The sequence below is a fragment of the Leptosomus discolor genome, chromosome 2 (genome assembly GCF_034619465.1).
Source record: "Leptosomus discolor isolate bLepDis1 chromosome 2, bLepDis1.hap2, whole genome shotgun sequence".
Taxonomy (NCBI): Eukaryota; Metazoa; Chordata; class Aves; order Leptosomiformes; family Leptosomidae; genus Leptosomus; species Leptosomus discolor.
This window is the reverse complement of record NC_141392.1, coordinates 76688970-76702802: the sequence shown is the minus strand read 5'-3', so window position 1 is coordinate 76702802 and position 13833 is coordinate 76688970. Positions and strand designations below refer to the sequence as shown.

Genomic DNA, 13833 nt, shown 5'->3' with positions numbered 1-13833 from the left:
GATAAATCCTCAGTTTCCCAACTCCATCAAGAACTGGTTTAGAAGATGGTATTAAAATCTGAATTTTTTTCCTTGTAAAGTGCTTTGGTTTTTTTAAACCTTAGGACATCTTCCCATGTATTTTTTTAGCAACTATTTTTTTGAGGGAACAAGCAAGTCATTCAGCTTCCACGTGAGATTCTCAGAAGAATCTTCTTAATCATCTTAACATGTTTTTAAGCAGATGCATGAAGATTTATTACTACTGGGAACTACTTTTGAGCCACGTGGCTACTCTACCCCAGAAGACCCGAGAATCAGAAATTGTACCTCCCCTCAAAACATGCAAATTGTGACACATACTGCAGCACTGCTGAACCCTTTAATGCAGACCTCTGGCTCCAAGAGGAAGAACATAGGTGTAAGCCACACACAAGGGAAGCATACCACGGCCTATCACTATAAAATTAATGTTTGTATTGGAAGCACCGTGAGGCAGCCATGTTTTCCACTGCCCTTCGGAATAATGACTTGCATCCTGAATTCAGAGTGCATGAAGACTATGCTTCCCACAAGTCTCTTTCACCAGTGTGAGCAAACATACTACATAATTCTTTAAAAGTTTTTAAAAAAACCACAAAAGAGCCTATGCTTCAGTATCAGGCATTCCTTTAATGCAGAGGCTATAAAGAGTTAAGTATTACCTTCAGAACCTAAAATTTCGAGATATTTTACATTGTGCAACACAAACAGTATCTTCTGCATTAAAAACCACAGCTTTCATTCCTAGTAAAACCTTAGCAAAAACTCAAATCCTTTAACAGAAAGGCCTAACACCAAGTAATGAAAGAAAGAGAAGCAACATTTGACCTTCCAAATTTACACATACTCTTCTTCCGACAGATTCCAGACAACATCAGCCAAGCAGAGTTGCCATGTTCTGAACAGTGAGCAAAGCAGAACACTAGGAGCCAAGATACCAATATGCCTTCCAAAAGCCAGACAAAAACCTTTTCCATTTGGCTTCTTTTCCTGCATCCTGGTACAGAACAGTAGCAATAAAAATGTCAGAATTAAGCTTCTCTTATAGAATACTATTTAAACACTACTTTCTAAGTAAATACTACCCTTATACCTCTTTTTTTAAAAAAAAAAAAAAAAATAATAATCCAGGTAAAGTTACAATGCTTCCAAAACCTTTTCTGTAACACAAGCAAGAAGGACAGAATGGACACACATGAAGTTAGGGCAAATATCAAAAGCAATCTTGTCCTGATGAGGACTTATCTTCATAACCTGATGAGCTCAGAAAATGTTACACGCACGGCAGCTGCCAAATATTTAGTACTGTTAAATGGACATAAGTTTGCATTCAGCATTGATTCAAAATTCAGAGAAATAGAAAGTTTAAGAAAAGCTTTTTCCTCACTTCAGTCTTTCTACATGGAAATCGGTGCAAATCTAGATTAGAACTAAAATTTAAATAAATGGAAAATCCAAACAAACAGTTTAATCTAAGTGGAATTGGATGTTGGCAAACAGGCTGAATTTTAAAGCTAAAAGTTTTGTTGGAGTAAAACACCAGGAACAGTGGAGGCTCAGCAACAAGCTGCAATGGAAAAATCTTTCAGAAAAGAGGTTCTCCTCTTCCTTCAAAAAAAAAAGTTTCCATTTTCAAGTTTGTTCCCCCTTTGGACAAATATCATATTATTCCATGTTTATTCTCTAGGAGTTAAGGAATCCTTAACTAAAATACCTATTTTAGAAGAACAACTACTTAAAAATAATTCAATAGCAAGCAAAAATATCCCAGGAAGGAAAATTTAACTAAGAGGTCGTTACACCTTGAGTCTCAAAACTTAGGTTCACAGAGCCAGTCAGAAACTTAGGTTGGCAAAGGACTTGTCAGGTAAGGCCTGCAAATGAGAAAATCTTATTACTGACCCCAGAAAGCATAGAAAAGTGAAGAAAAGTTTCAATTTCTAATCAATTTACAGTAAAAAAACCTACATGTTTTCAGAAGCACTGTGTATTCCTTTAGCACAATGCCTGGATTGAAAGTAAGTTCTTGTAGTTGCATAGAAGGAAAACTTATGTCAGGTTACATGACATAAGTAGAAGCATGTGTTCTAGCATCACCTCTATTTTTAAAATACCAGCCCAATGTATTTTGGGGTAATAGTCAGGCACTAGGACACAACACTGGGTGATACTTTTGACCAAAATGACTTGAAAGAACAAGTTTGGTTTCTACATAAAGCTGGAGTAAGGAGAATGGTTAATTGTTTACTAGATTTAAATAGAACTAAACCAGTTCACCTTCCCAACCCAACTTTTGGCAGCAATCTAACCTAAGCTGTCCAGAAGAAAAAACAAAGAAAAAAACACATAAATTCAAAGTCATTGGAAACATCAAGAAAGTGGTAAACAAGAGAAAAACCACCACTTAACTTTTTGGATTTAATTCATGTATGTAGGTCCAAGTGAAGATTTCCATGTTTTACTTGATTTCTGGAGAGAGCGCTAAGCTCCCCTCCTCCCACCCCCTTAAATTGTAAACAAATTACTGGAATAGAAAACCATTCTGACAGCAAACCATATTTTTGGAAATTTAAACACTCTGTATCCACAGGAAAATATATTTAAGCTTTCAAAACTATTTCTTCTGTCCCACAATGGTATATTCAGTACTTTTCCACTATGTTTATTTTAAAAGGAGAAGCCCTGACCTGAAGAAAAAGTCAAGAGTAAGATGACAAAACAGCAAGTATTTCTTCAATGCTCACTTTGCACTTGCCACAGTGAGGCAATGTAATTTTCTTTTATATTGGTCAAGATAATGGAAGATGTATTATTTTACATAACCTAGGAGTCCATACTTTTTTTTTCACTTAATACTTTCCATAACATATGCTCATTTCTAAACCTTTCCAAATTCTTAGTGCTTTTCACTTTGTTTGAACATCTCCTCAAGATGCATAAAATTTCTCCTTATGTGAGAAAAAAGCATCCAAATGCACGCTGACAGCCCAAAATAAAGACAGTTATTTACATACTAAATAGGGAAGACAAATTGTAAGTTGGGGGGGGGTGGGGGGTGTTTGGTTGGTTTGTTTGTGGGGTGGGGTTTTTTTTTTTAAAAAAGAAAATAAAAATAAGTTGACTTTTTGGCAACTTAAAGCAGAGCAGAACTTTTAGCAAAATCAATGCAGAGGGGGGAAGGATCACTGCTACCCATACACCATTAGTATCAGAGCAATAAAAATAATTTAAGACAAAGGACTAAGTTGACATTAGAATACATGAGTGTAGTCTGGAAAGGGTCATCTACAGCTACAAGTTTAAAAGAACACCCAACTTGTAGAATCACCTCTAGAAAAAGCAGCAGCAGCAAAAAAAAAAAAAAAAAAAAGCCAAAATCTAAAACAGAGCTCATGTGCCTTAGCAACTGCTAGATCAGAACAGATGCTGTTATTTACAAAATGCACTCAAGCTGAAGCATTTCTGGTTTCTACAGATCTCTAGATATTAGCTCCTATGGAAAAAAAAAAAAAGAATATCAGGAAACAAACCTTTTTTTAATGTAAGCCACCAATGCACACCCTACAGTTGCTTACCTCACTAGTAAATAATAAGAGATGAGGAAATGTGTGTGTTCTGTTTCTTCAGTTTAAAGCATTTCAACACAGTCAAAAAATGAAAATCAGCCAAGCCGATATTATCACGTGTGCTTCACTCTTCGCTTCTTTTGAAAATAAAAATCCTAGTTATGATGTCCTTAAAATCAATTCAATAGAATCACATAAACCCATAAATTTACAGATCAAGTTATCCCAAACAATTATAAGAAAAAGCTGACTAAGCAAAGCTCATTTCCATACAAGAAGAATGGCACACAGCTAGCATGGAAAGTTACGGAAAAGCTCCAGACACAGAAACAGGATTAGAACTGATCCAGATACCTTACTGCACATTACTTTGAGAACCTCAACTGTTTTCAAGCAACTCTATTCCAGCCAAAGCCATTCTCAGGGTCAGGCAATTCTACAGTTGACAAACTCAACAAAAGAAAATTTCCCATCGCCTCTCTCAAACAGACTGAAGTCTTCAGAAAGGAAGCAAGCAGGCTGAAGGAGGTAGGAGTCAGATAAGGCAATCTAAGGCCTATTGACAATTTAAGTTGTTTAAAAAAAACACGTTCACACCCCTGCACAGAACATTCCCTGACACGTCAAGATTAAGTTTTCTCCCTTAACTTCTGCGGCCAGCCTCACCACACAACATGTGATACAGACCCATCATCAGAAAATGTTTACAACAAATAGTGCAGAGGTACAGTTCTTTTTGTAGGCTAGCAGAAGTTGTAAATAAGACTAATCATTTAAGGGCATCATGTCATTACTTCAGTATCTCTCCCAATACTGGGAAGAGCAAGAGTATCTGAACACCACAAAAAAAAAAAAAACCCCTAACAGACAAATGTTTTCTAAACTAGCAATCTGGCAGAGTGACACATGGCTTTCAAAGGAGCACCCTACAATACATAATTAAACCCATTCCACCTAATGGCTGGAAGAGACAGAACATACTTTTGCTCTGAAGTGAACTTACAAAAAAAGGATGTTTTCATCCACTTTACATAAGAGCACTATGGGAAACAGACAGATTTGGGTATTGTCATTGTGCAAGGAGACTAGTCAGCTTCTAGATGGCTCAGACTCACCACCACCAGTAAGAATACTATATTTAAATTCGTCAGCTTGAACAGACTGTCAATTTCACGAGACACCATTCCATGGTGACGGACCAACAGCAAGCATCACAGGGGTACATCGCTATCATGCAGCAGGACACAGTCAAATTAACTGACAAAAAAACCATCCCACAACCTAACAGATCCGCCTAGCTACAAATTTCAAAGTTCACTAAAGAAAGTTACTTCTGTTGTGCAAGAAGGCTAAAAAGACTGAAGACAAAGTTATGAAGTCATTTATCAACGACTACACCAAAAGCAGATTAAAGATTTGGGAAGTTAGCCAGTATCCTGTAGTACCAGAGTCATCAGGATAAACCATTTGAGAGCAAGGAGCATATTTGAGTTTCACTCTTATTACTCTTAACAAGCATGCACCACAGAGCTCAGACGGGGAGCATACACAAAGCAGGGAGACAGTGAACTCTATTGGGAGAAACATCTAGCAATGAAACAGAAAAGTAACTCCTCATTTATCCTTTATGGACACACACAGGGGAACTACCGCCTCCTCTCCTGGCAGAGGCTTTATTTGTGCCACACACTGTGGCAGGGGAAGAGGATGGGATGCCTGCTCTGGCTGTGACTAGAAGTCTTCCCATCCTTTCTGGATGCTCATTTAATTTAAATCAATACAAGTATTTTGCTAGGGTTTGGAAAGGTAAGCCTGTTACATTCCATGTCCCCTGCCAAGCAAGCCTAGGTCACAGGCAGTGCCCAGGGGCTGTAATACAAGAGGATATGTATTTGACTGCTGATGTGACCCCTCTCTAGTTTTGTGCCATACAACCCTCTGCAAACTACGGGACTCTGTTACATTTATCCACTAGAGCAGCAGGCCTAAGCGAACAAGGAGGTACTCAAAGTCCTCCTAAGCCCACCCGCTGCTTTTCAGTAAGAGACAGAGGTTCCAGGTCACAAGTTCCAGTGTTACCTAGCTGGTAAATACGGTCTTGGAGATCAAAAGGAAAGCACTTAGAGGGTCCCTCCCTCCAAGCAGTTATCAACACAAAACACAGAAGAGGAGGCTGGAAGAATATCATCCAGTTAGCAATGTTCTGCCTTTCCCAGGAGAGATCAAATAAGCTTATCACTCCTGCTTGATGTTTAAGAACAGTTTAAACAAAGAGTTCTAGTGATGAACATGACTGGATAGTCTATGCCTTGCTTTACTATCATAATCCTTGAAGTTTTCGCCAAAATGTCTAACCTAAGTCTTGCTGGAATTTAGATCAACTGATCATTCATTCTCGCTCACGTTTCCTTCTTTTTTGCAGGAGTCTCTTCATTCCCTCCATCCCCCATTTATTTGGGAACATACTGTCTTAGCCTCCTTTTTAGCTGACCGTGTCACCACCAATTTCTTCAAACTTTCTTCACAAAGAAATCAGAGGTCTAGAAGAGATGACACAAGTACCCATTAACTATTAACACAATTTTAAATTCTATGGCCGCTCTCCAGTATTCGTACTCTCCCAACTTGTAATCTGCAATTCAACAAGCACAAAACTTTGTCAATCAAGATGACGCTGGACAGGACCTTGTAGAACTGTATCAAGTACTTGCTACCTGACCTTGCTTACCTTCTGGGGATGGTTTTCCAGGTAATTTTACTCACTGCACAGTTTTTAGATCATAATTCCCTGGCTTGATAATAAGAATATCATGTGAATATTGAGGACTCCAGTATATCAACATATTAACATTATAGCATCTCTCTGCATCACAAGGTGTGTTACTCCATCATAGAAGAAGCAGAAATGCTAGATTTAAAATAATTTATCCTAGATAAGCCTGTTTTGGCTGTTGCTGAACTCCTTTTTCTAGGCACTAAAAAATGTGTTTTGTCACTGCTCCAGTATTTTTTCTTTGACCTAAAGTTAAAATCCACCAGTTTCCACTTCACCTCATCCCACTTAGCCCATACTGAAGAGGTATTCACCATTGAGCCCAATACTTCCCTCCACTATCCTGAGATTGCTATCACTATATGACATTGCTTCATCAGCTAGGTTGTTTTAAGCACCTCAGAATGAATTTCAGCAGGCCCTACCAGATTAAAAATCTGTTGTTTACCCAAGCAACCTACAGTCGTGTCCGTCCCCGTCCCCCCCCCCCCCCCCCCCCAAGTCTAGGAGAGTACTATTTACGTTTTTATCATGGCTATTAAGTACACTGGCTGGATTAACCATTTCAAAGAACATTGCAATCACCTCAGCATTATCTGTTAATCCATTAATCTGGGGATCTTTTATTTCTTGCATTCTTCCAATATTCTTTTTAGCTATACCTCATTATGTATTTGCCTGTCCCAGTTTTGTCATGCATCTTCGTGCACTTCATGTGCATCTTCAGCAACATAGTTTGCCGTTTCCTCTATGTTTCTTGTGTTTACATCACTTAAGAGATCAGTAGAGAGCAAAATTCTTTTTTCATTACTAAATTTTCCACTCCAACAAAAGTGTTTGTTACTATTACATTACTTCTCAAGGAGGTCGAGATGAGCTTCTTTCTTCCTTATATTTGCCCCCCAATCAAGCTTTACATGCTGAATACTAAGCTTTTTTACTTTTGTGGCTTTTATTCTGCTCTTCTGTCATCTTTTATCCTGTGTAGGCTAACATCTTGTCACTCCTGCAGAACCTGCCACCCATCTATGCATTCCCTTTGTTAATCTAAAAAGACTGTTTTTATGAATTTACATGCCTCAGTCAGCAGAACAGTCCATTCTGCTCAGTCTTTTCCAAAACACATTGGATGGTTATGAGAGATGTTAACTAGCAAATCTCATACTTTCAGTGATTCTTCTCCAGCTACTGACATACACCTTGTACTTGTATTGCAGTCACAGACATCCAATTGATGTGATCAAGGCTGGGCAGAATACTTTTAATAATCACGCTTTAAGACCTTCCACTGCTGTTCATTCCCCATATTATTTGTGTTTGTGTGCTGACACCTAGCATACTAGACAAAATTACCTGCTCTTCTGCAAGGTCATAAGCAACAGGCTATGGATACATGCAAAATACTGCATATGCAAGAAGTTATCAAAAAGCTGTGATATATTTGGGGTTTTATCTCAAAAAAACCTCATCAAATATTTTCATAGGCAAACATTCAAACTCTTTTCACTTGGTTAAAGCAATGCAATTGTAATACCTTTAAAATATTTAAATATATATATATGGTCAAAGGGACTTCAGCGGCCTTGCTTTTATTAATAAAAGCAAGAAAGTCTTAATCAGAAAAAAGGGGGCTAGTTTGCTGATACTGTCTTTCTAATAATCTTACAAACACAACTTGTCTAATCTAAATGAGAAGTTAATACATATTTTTTAGCCTAAGAGAATATATATATTTTTTATATATATATATATCTCCTACAATAAGGAATTCATTATCTGGATGAGCCAAATCAACAGGAATTTACATTAAGCAATGATTTATTTTTATAGATTCTGATACAGGCACTACTATTTATTAATAACAACATAAATAGTACTTTTTGTTAATAGCAAAGAAGAAAGTTGCTCACTTAGGAGTCCACCATATTTCAGAGGAATTTTTCTCCATTAAAAAAAAAAACCAGACCGTAACAAAGGCAGGCTTAGAGGGATACCATGCTGACACAGGCTGCTGCCAAGCCTGCAGCTTACACCAGCCACATAATGCATTCTACCAACTTGCTCCAGACACAAAGCTGCAAAAACACCAGCAGCATAGTTGCTTATGTCTAAATATTTGTTGATTACCTCAACAGGCAAGAGGGCACTAGCCCCAGAAAGAAATTGCTGTCAGACAACATGGAAAATTCAGATCTTTGATTTCCTCACTGACCTATCCTGCATGCAGGGCAGAACGATGAAGCAAGCACAACTCTCCACTTCATAGGAAACAGGGAAAAAAAAAAAAAAAAAAAAACAACCAAAAACGCAAAACAGTCCAGGCCTCAGACTACTAGTCAGAGTTGGACCTTTCCACAGGAGAGAGAGGAGGAGGGCAGCACCAGATCCCAGGAGAACCTTTGGGTTCAAAGTTGCCTCTCCTGCCCTGGGCTCTATGTCATTTAATAACTTGGCAGAGTGAGGTTTAGACAGCATAATAGTACGTATTGCTGTACACTTTAAAGATTGTTTCATATTGCAATACAGGGAGATAAATACAAGTGAGTACTTTAAGTGTTAATACTGTTCTGAGTAGGATTTCACATTTTTATAGTGTTACTAAGCTATTTACCCTTACAATCACTGCCAAAAGCCACGAGTTCTATGGGATAATTATATTTAATTTAATAGTTTGCTTTATCTGCCATCTGCACTGCAGAGATTTGACTAAAATTCCTCTTGGTCATGAAATCAACAGAAAACCATTTCACGCCTGACAATAACCCACAGCATCCAAAAATGGAATACTCAGATTATTTCTTCCACAAATACGGATCCAATTATTACAACAAAAATTTTCATTTATGAGTACAGCTGTACGAACTAAGACTTGCCACTCTATATTCATAGAATATAGAATACTTCTCCCTTAGACCTACACCCTAAAAAGTTACAAAAGCAGCTTTTAAAGATTTTTCTTGAAGTAGCATTGTATTTGATTTTATTTTGCTTAACTTGTTAAAACTTTACTCCAGCTTGCATGTATACAGCTGGTTTCATATCTATTCTATCTTTCACATCTGTTTTTATTAACCAAGCCAGCTATGACCATGGGATTTGAACTTGCACTTGCTGTATCAAGATGGACTTATTTTCTGCCATAATTTTTTGGCATATTTAAAAAAATCTAGTAACAAAGTTTCTAAACAAGACTAATAGTTGAAAGTGCCAGTAACTTCCTATGCAAAAACTTTAAATGGAGCCATCAGATCATATATTCTGACCTCCTCCAAGACTTAAGTGAGAGATCACCACCTGTTCAGCCTTTGAATAGACTCTTGATAACTTGTGCCTGACAAAAGCAGTCTCCCCTCAGCAGTCTGTTCCAGTGACTCATCATTCCCACTGGTAATGGGCTCACTTCTCATTTGAATCTTTAACAGGGAAGACGGTGATGCAAAGATGCCAAATTAAGTTTTCAACTTAATATTCAAGGTGCTTTTTTGTTTTGGTTTGGTTTTTTGTTTGTTTGTGTCATTGGTTTGGTTTTTTACAGAAAAACAGCATAGCTATCAAGCTTTTCACATAGACCATATGTTGTATATAGAGCTTCTACTGACAAAATCTGCTTTGAGAAAAATGCCCCATACAGCCCAACCTGTATAAAGGAAGTTAAATTATACGGTATTTATTGCACACTATTAAGAAGTTAGACAAAATAAACAGAGCCTCTCCCAGGTTCAATAATCCAAACCCAGAATTTCTCTGAACCACTTGAAAGTAGGACAAGAGCAAAAATGGATCTCTATATAAGTTCCTTTACAATACTTATACATGTGTATTTTATATATATTATGCTTTATAAATAATACATGCGTGTGTATTCTATATATTACTATATATATAATGTTTATATATATATATCTTATTATTATTCCCCCTAGATTCCCCTATATTAAACCTGTTAATGCTCAGGGAGAAAAAGCACAGTAGTGGGAATCAGGCAGCAAACTCCAAGCACAGCTCTATGTATTCACTTCTGATTAAAAGAAATACCTGAATTTCCTTTTCCTACTTTGCAGCAAGTCGTATTTTAGCAGTGCTGCTGGACCCGTTGATACAAGCCCTGCATCAGAATTTCAAGACCTGCGCAAAAACTTTTAGGTGAGCAAGAGAACTGCAGTGCCAGTAACTATAATTAGACTGTAACAGTGGAAGAGTACAAAATAACATTTATTTTTGTTAGCATAAAAGGTCAGTAAATGTAATCCTCTCTTGGCTAGACTGCCTATAAGCTTCAAAAAAACAGCTTGGATCTTACCGATTCCAGTGAAGAAACTATTTCCCAATAAACAACAAAAAGGGAATTTTGACAGGGTCTGTTTTAACAGTCTTGAAGCTCGAGCGGCTTTTAGAAGCTCAAAAACCTCCCATACTGATTTGTATTTTTAATTGGCAGCCCTGAATGTTTATACCCAAATCTTTCCTGCTTTTGTATTAAAGCCAAGTGGTAATATCACAGCGCTGGTCATACAGACCAAAACTAGAACGCTAAAGCTGTCATTTTAGCACTCTCCTTCAGGATGCCCCAACGATCAGCTACTTTCCAGCCATTCATCGCTAAAATCCTCCCTCTGCTGGATTGCGCTCAAGAACTTGACGCTTTTAATAACGCTTTTCCAAATGTTTCTTCGCGAAGGGGGTGGGGAGCATTTAGCATGTATTACCGCACAAATAAATCTGACCGGCCGGACTCAGATGCCCACCCCCGTTGCACAGCCAAAAAGTCGAGCGCGTCCTGCGTGGGACGGGGCCGGGAGAGCCTCGCGGCCGCCCCGGGGGCGGCCGCGGGGCTCTCCCGGCCCCGTCCCACGGCGGAGGTGGGGTCTGCCATGCTTACCTGCACCCCGCTGAGGATCGCCTCGCTCTTCTCCCTCACGTCGGGGAAGGGGCAGCGCTTGGAGAGCATCAGCAGACGGGCCAGCACCTCGCTCAGCCCGTCGCGGGCGACGGGAACCAGGAGCCCGTCGGCGGCCCGGGTAGGCGGCACCGCCGCCACGGGAGCGATGGTCTCGCTACGGCGGAGAACGGCTTGGCCGATGGTATCCAAGGCGGCGGCTCGGGTGGCAGCGTCGCGGCTGCACAGCCCGTCCCAGCGCACCTCGCCTTCCCGCTCCTCCATGGGGCCGTCCGGTTGCTTCCCCACCGCCGCCGCCGCCTCAGCAACCCCGACGCGGCCGCCCCATGGCGGGCTCCCGGCAGCCGCCAACCCGCCCACAAAGACGACAAACGCGGCGGCGAGCGGAGAGACCGCTGCCTGCGCCGCATGGGGGGCAGGACGGGCGGGAGCTCCCTCAGCCCCGGCGGGCGCTCCCGCCAACCGCCGCCCACCGCCGCCGGGACCGCCGAGACAGCAAAGCCGCTGCGGCTTCTCCTCTCCCGGCGGGGAGCGGGGCAGCCACCACCCCGCGGCGCCGGCGGCTCCTCCTCCCCGCCCCAGGCATGGAGGGAAAGGGGACGGCCCCGGCCCTGCCTCTCCGCCGCGGGGCGGCCCCCTCAGTCCTCCCCGCCGGGGCCGGGCTGCCACAGACCCCCCGACAAACCCCTCACCGGGGGGGGGGGTGTGGGGGTGGGAAGGGCAGGGATGGGCAGGAACTAACCCCGCCCAACACGGGAAGTCCAAATGACGAGCGCTCCCACCAGCCAATCGCCTTTCAGCACTCGCCGCCGGCGGTCCAATGGCGGCGGGGAGCGGCAGCGCCCCGAGGAGGGTGTTGGGATGTGTAGTCCGGGCGGAGGGCGGCCCTTGAGCCCTCGGGGGAAAACTACGCGTCCCGGCGGGCAGCGCGCGGCACGGCGGGGGTCGCGGGGCGGGTCGATCGCTGCGGCCTCCCGGCGTTGCGGGGCCGCTCCGGGGGGGGGGTGGCTGCGCCTGGAGCCCGGCCTGCTGCCGAGGAAGGGTAAGAGAGAGCGTCCGCTGCCGTTTCTGCACGGCTTTTCCCCGTGATGTCGGGGATTTCTTTGTGTCCCACCGCAGGAGGCTATCGAAAGCAGGTGGCTGGCGACAGCCCGGAGGAAAGCGATTGCGGTAGTGGGTTTGCCTCAGAAATTGGCGTTGGCAAAAAATGAAGCACGCGGGTGTTTTAAGCAGCTGCAAAGGCTTGGCAGGTACGCCAGGCTTCAGCAGGAGCCTGTGGTGTAGCCTTAGCAAACGCCTCAGCAGAAAGGGAAAAACAGTCCATGCAAGCAAAACACAGCGCCTGCAACTCTTGAAATGAAAGGGGGGGGGGGGGGGGGCGTAATCCCTGGAATATTCAAATTGGGCAACAGTTCCACAGTCTTTTTATCCAACTTAATCCGAGGGGTTTTTAATCCGAGTTATGCTGGGGCTGATGAGCCTGGAGCAGAGAAGGCTCAGGGGAATCTTATCCGTGTATATAAATACCTGAAGGGAGGGGGCAAAGAGGACAGGGCCAGACTCGCTTCAGCAGTGCCCAGTGACAGGACCAGAGGCAATGGGCACAAACTGAAACACAGGAGTTTCCCTCTGAACGTCAGGAAACACTTTGTTACTGTGAGGTTCACCAGGCACTGGCACAGGTTGCGCAAAGAGCTTGTGGAGTCTCCATCCTTGGAGATACTCAAAAGCCATTTGGTCATGGTCCTGGGCAACTGGCTGTAGGTGGCTTTGCTTGAGCAGAGGGATTGAACCAGATGACCTCCAGAGATCCCTGCCAACCTCAACCATTCTGTGATTAAGTGTGATCTGCCACTGAATGGGCTGGTATTGCTGTTTCCCTTGCTTTTCCTGCAGGGAAAAAAGGCACTTTTTTTGGTAAAGCTAATTTTCAGCCAAGTTGGTTCCTTGATCCAATTCATCTCTTGGCAAAGAAGGGGAGAGGGAAACCAGGGCAGAACCACCTGTCTGCAGCTGTCACGTTAAAACAATCATAAAACTACAATTTTGAGTAATACCAAAAGGCAAAAGAATGCTTGCAAGCAAACCAGAAACAGGACATTGGGCCTATAGGGTCCTGCGTAATAATTTTACGTTTCTTGTATACACATTTCCCAGTCTAAAATTCAAACCTCAAAACTGAAATTAAATGCAGAACAAGCTACTCGCATACCACAGAAAGATACAGAAACCGCTTCTGAGTCCAGGAACAGAGCTTGCGCTGGATCGCCAACACCAGCCATCAGCAGCTCTTCTATTTGTAAAGAATCTAGCTTCTTCATCTGACATTCCTTTTGTTTTCTGGCACTGTTTCTATCAAGCTTGCAAAATAAGTGTCATTCTGTCATTACCTGTACCTTTCAAGGAGGACCAATCTCTTTTTCCCATAAAATCCTTTCTAAAGGATTCTGCGTTGCCATTGTTCAGCAATGAGGACAGGCCTGGACTGCTTCATGCAGCTGCTTCCTCTAGGCCTTTGGCACCCTCATGAACAACATATCTACTGAAATCATCACTACCTGTAATAAATGTGAGTC

General features: G+C 42.0%; 1 protein-coding gene across 2 annotated transcripts in view; it reads right to left on the bottom strand.

Moving 5' to 3' along the window:
* Window positions 1-11521, bottom strand: part of SESN1 (sestrin 1) — an 84832-nt gene extending 73311 nt beyond the window's left edge. For both annotated transcript variants that reach the window (XM_086461309.1, XM_086461310.1), the window contains exon 1: window positions 11240-11521. In XM_086461309.1, the coding sequence (XP_086317435.1) occupies window positions 11240-11521 (282 nt within the window). The remainder of the gene's footprint in view (window positions 1-11239) is intronic.
* Window positions 11522-13833: the final 2312 nt, after the last annotated feature.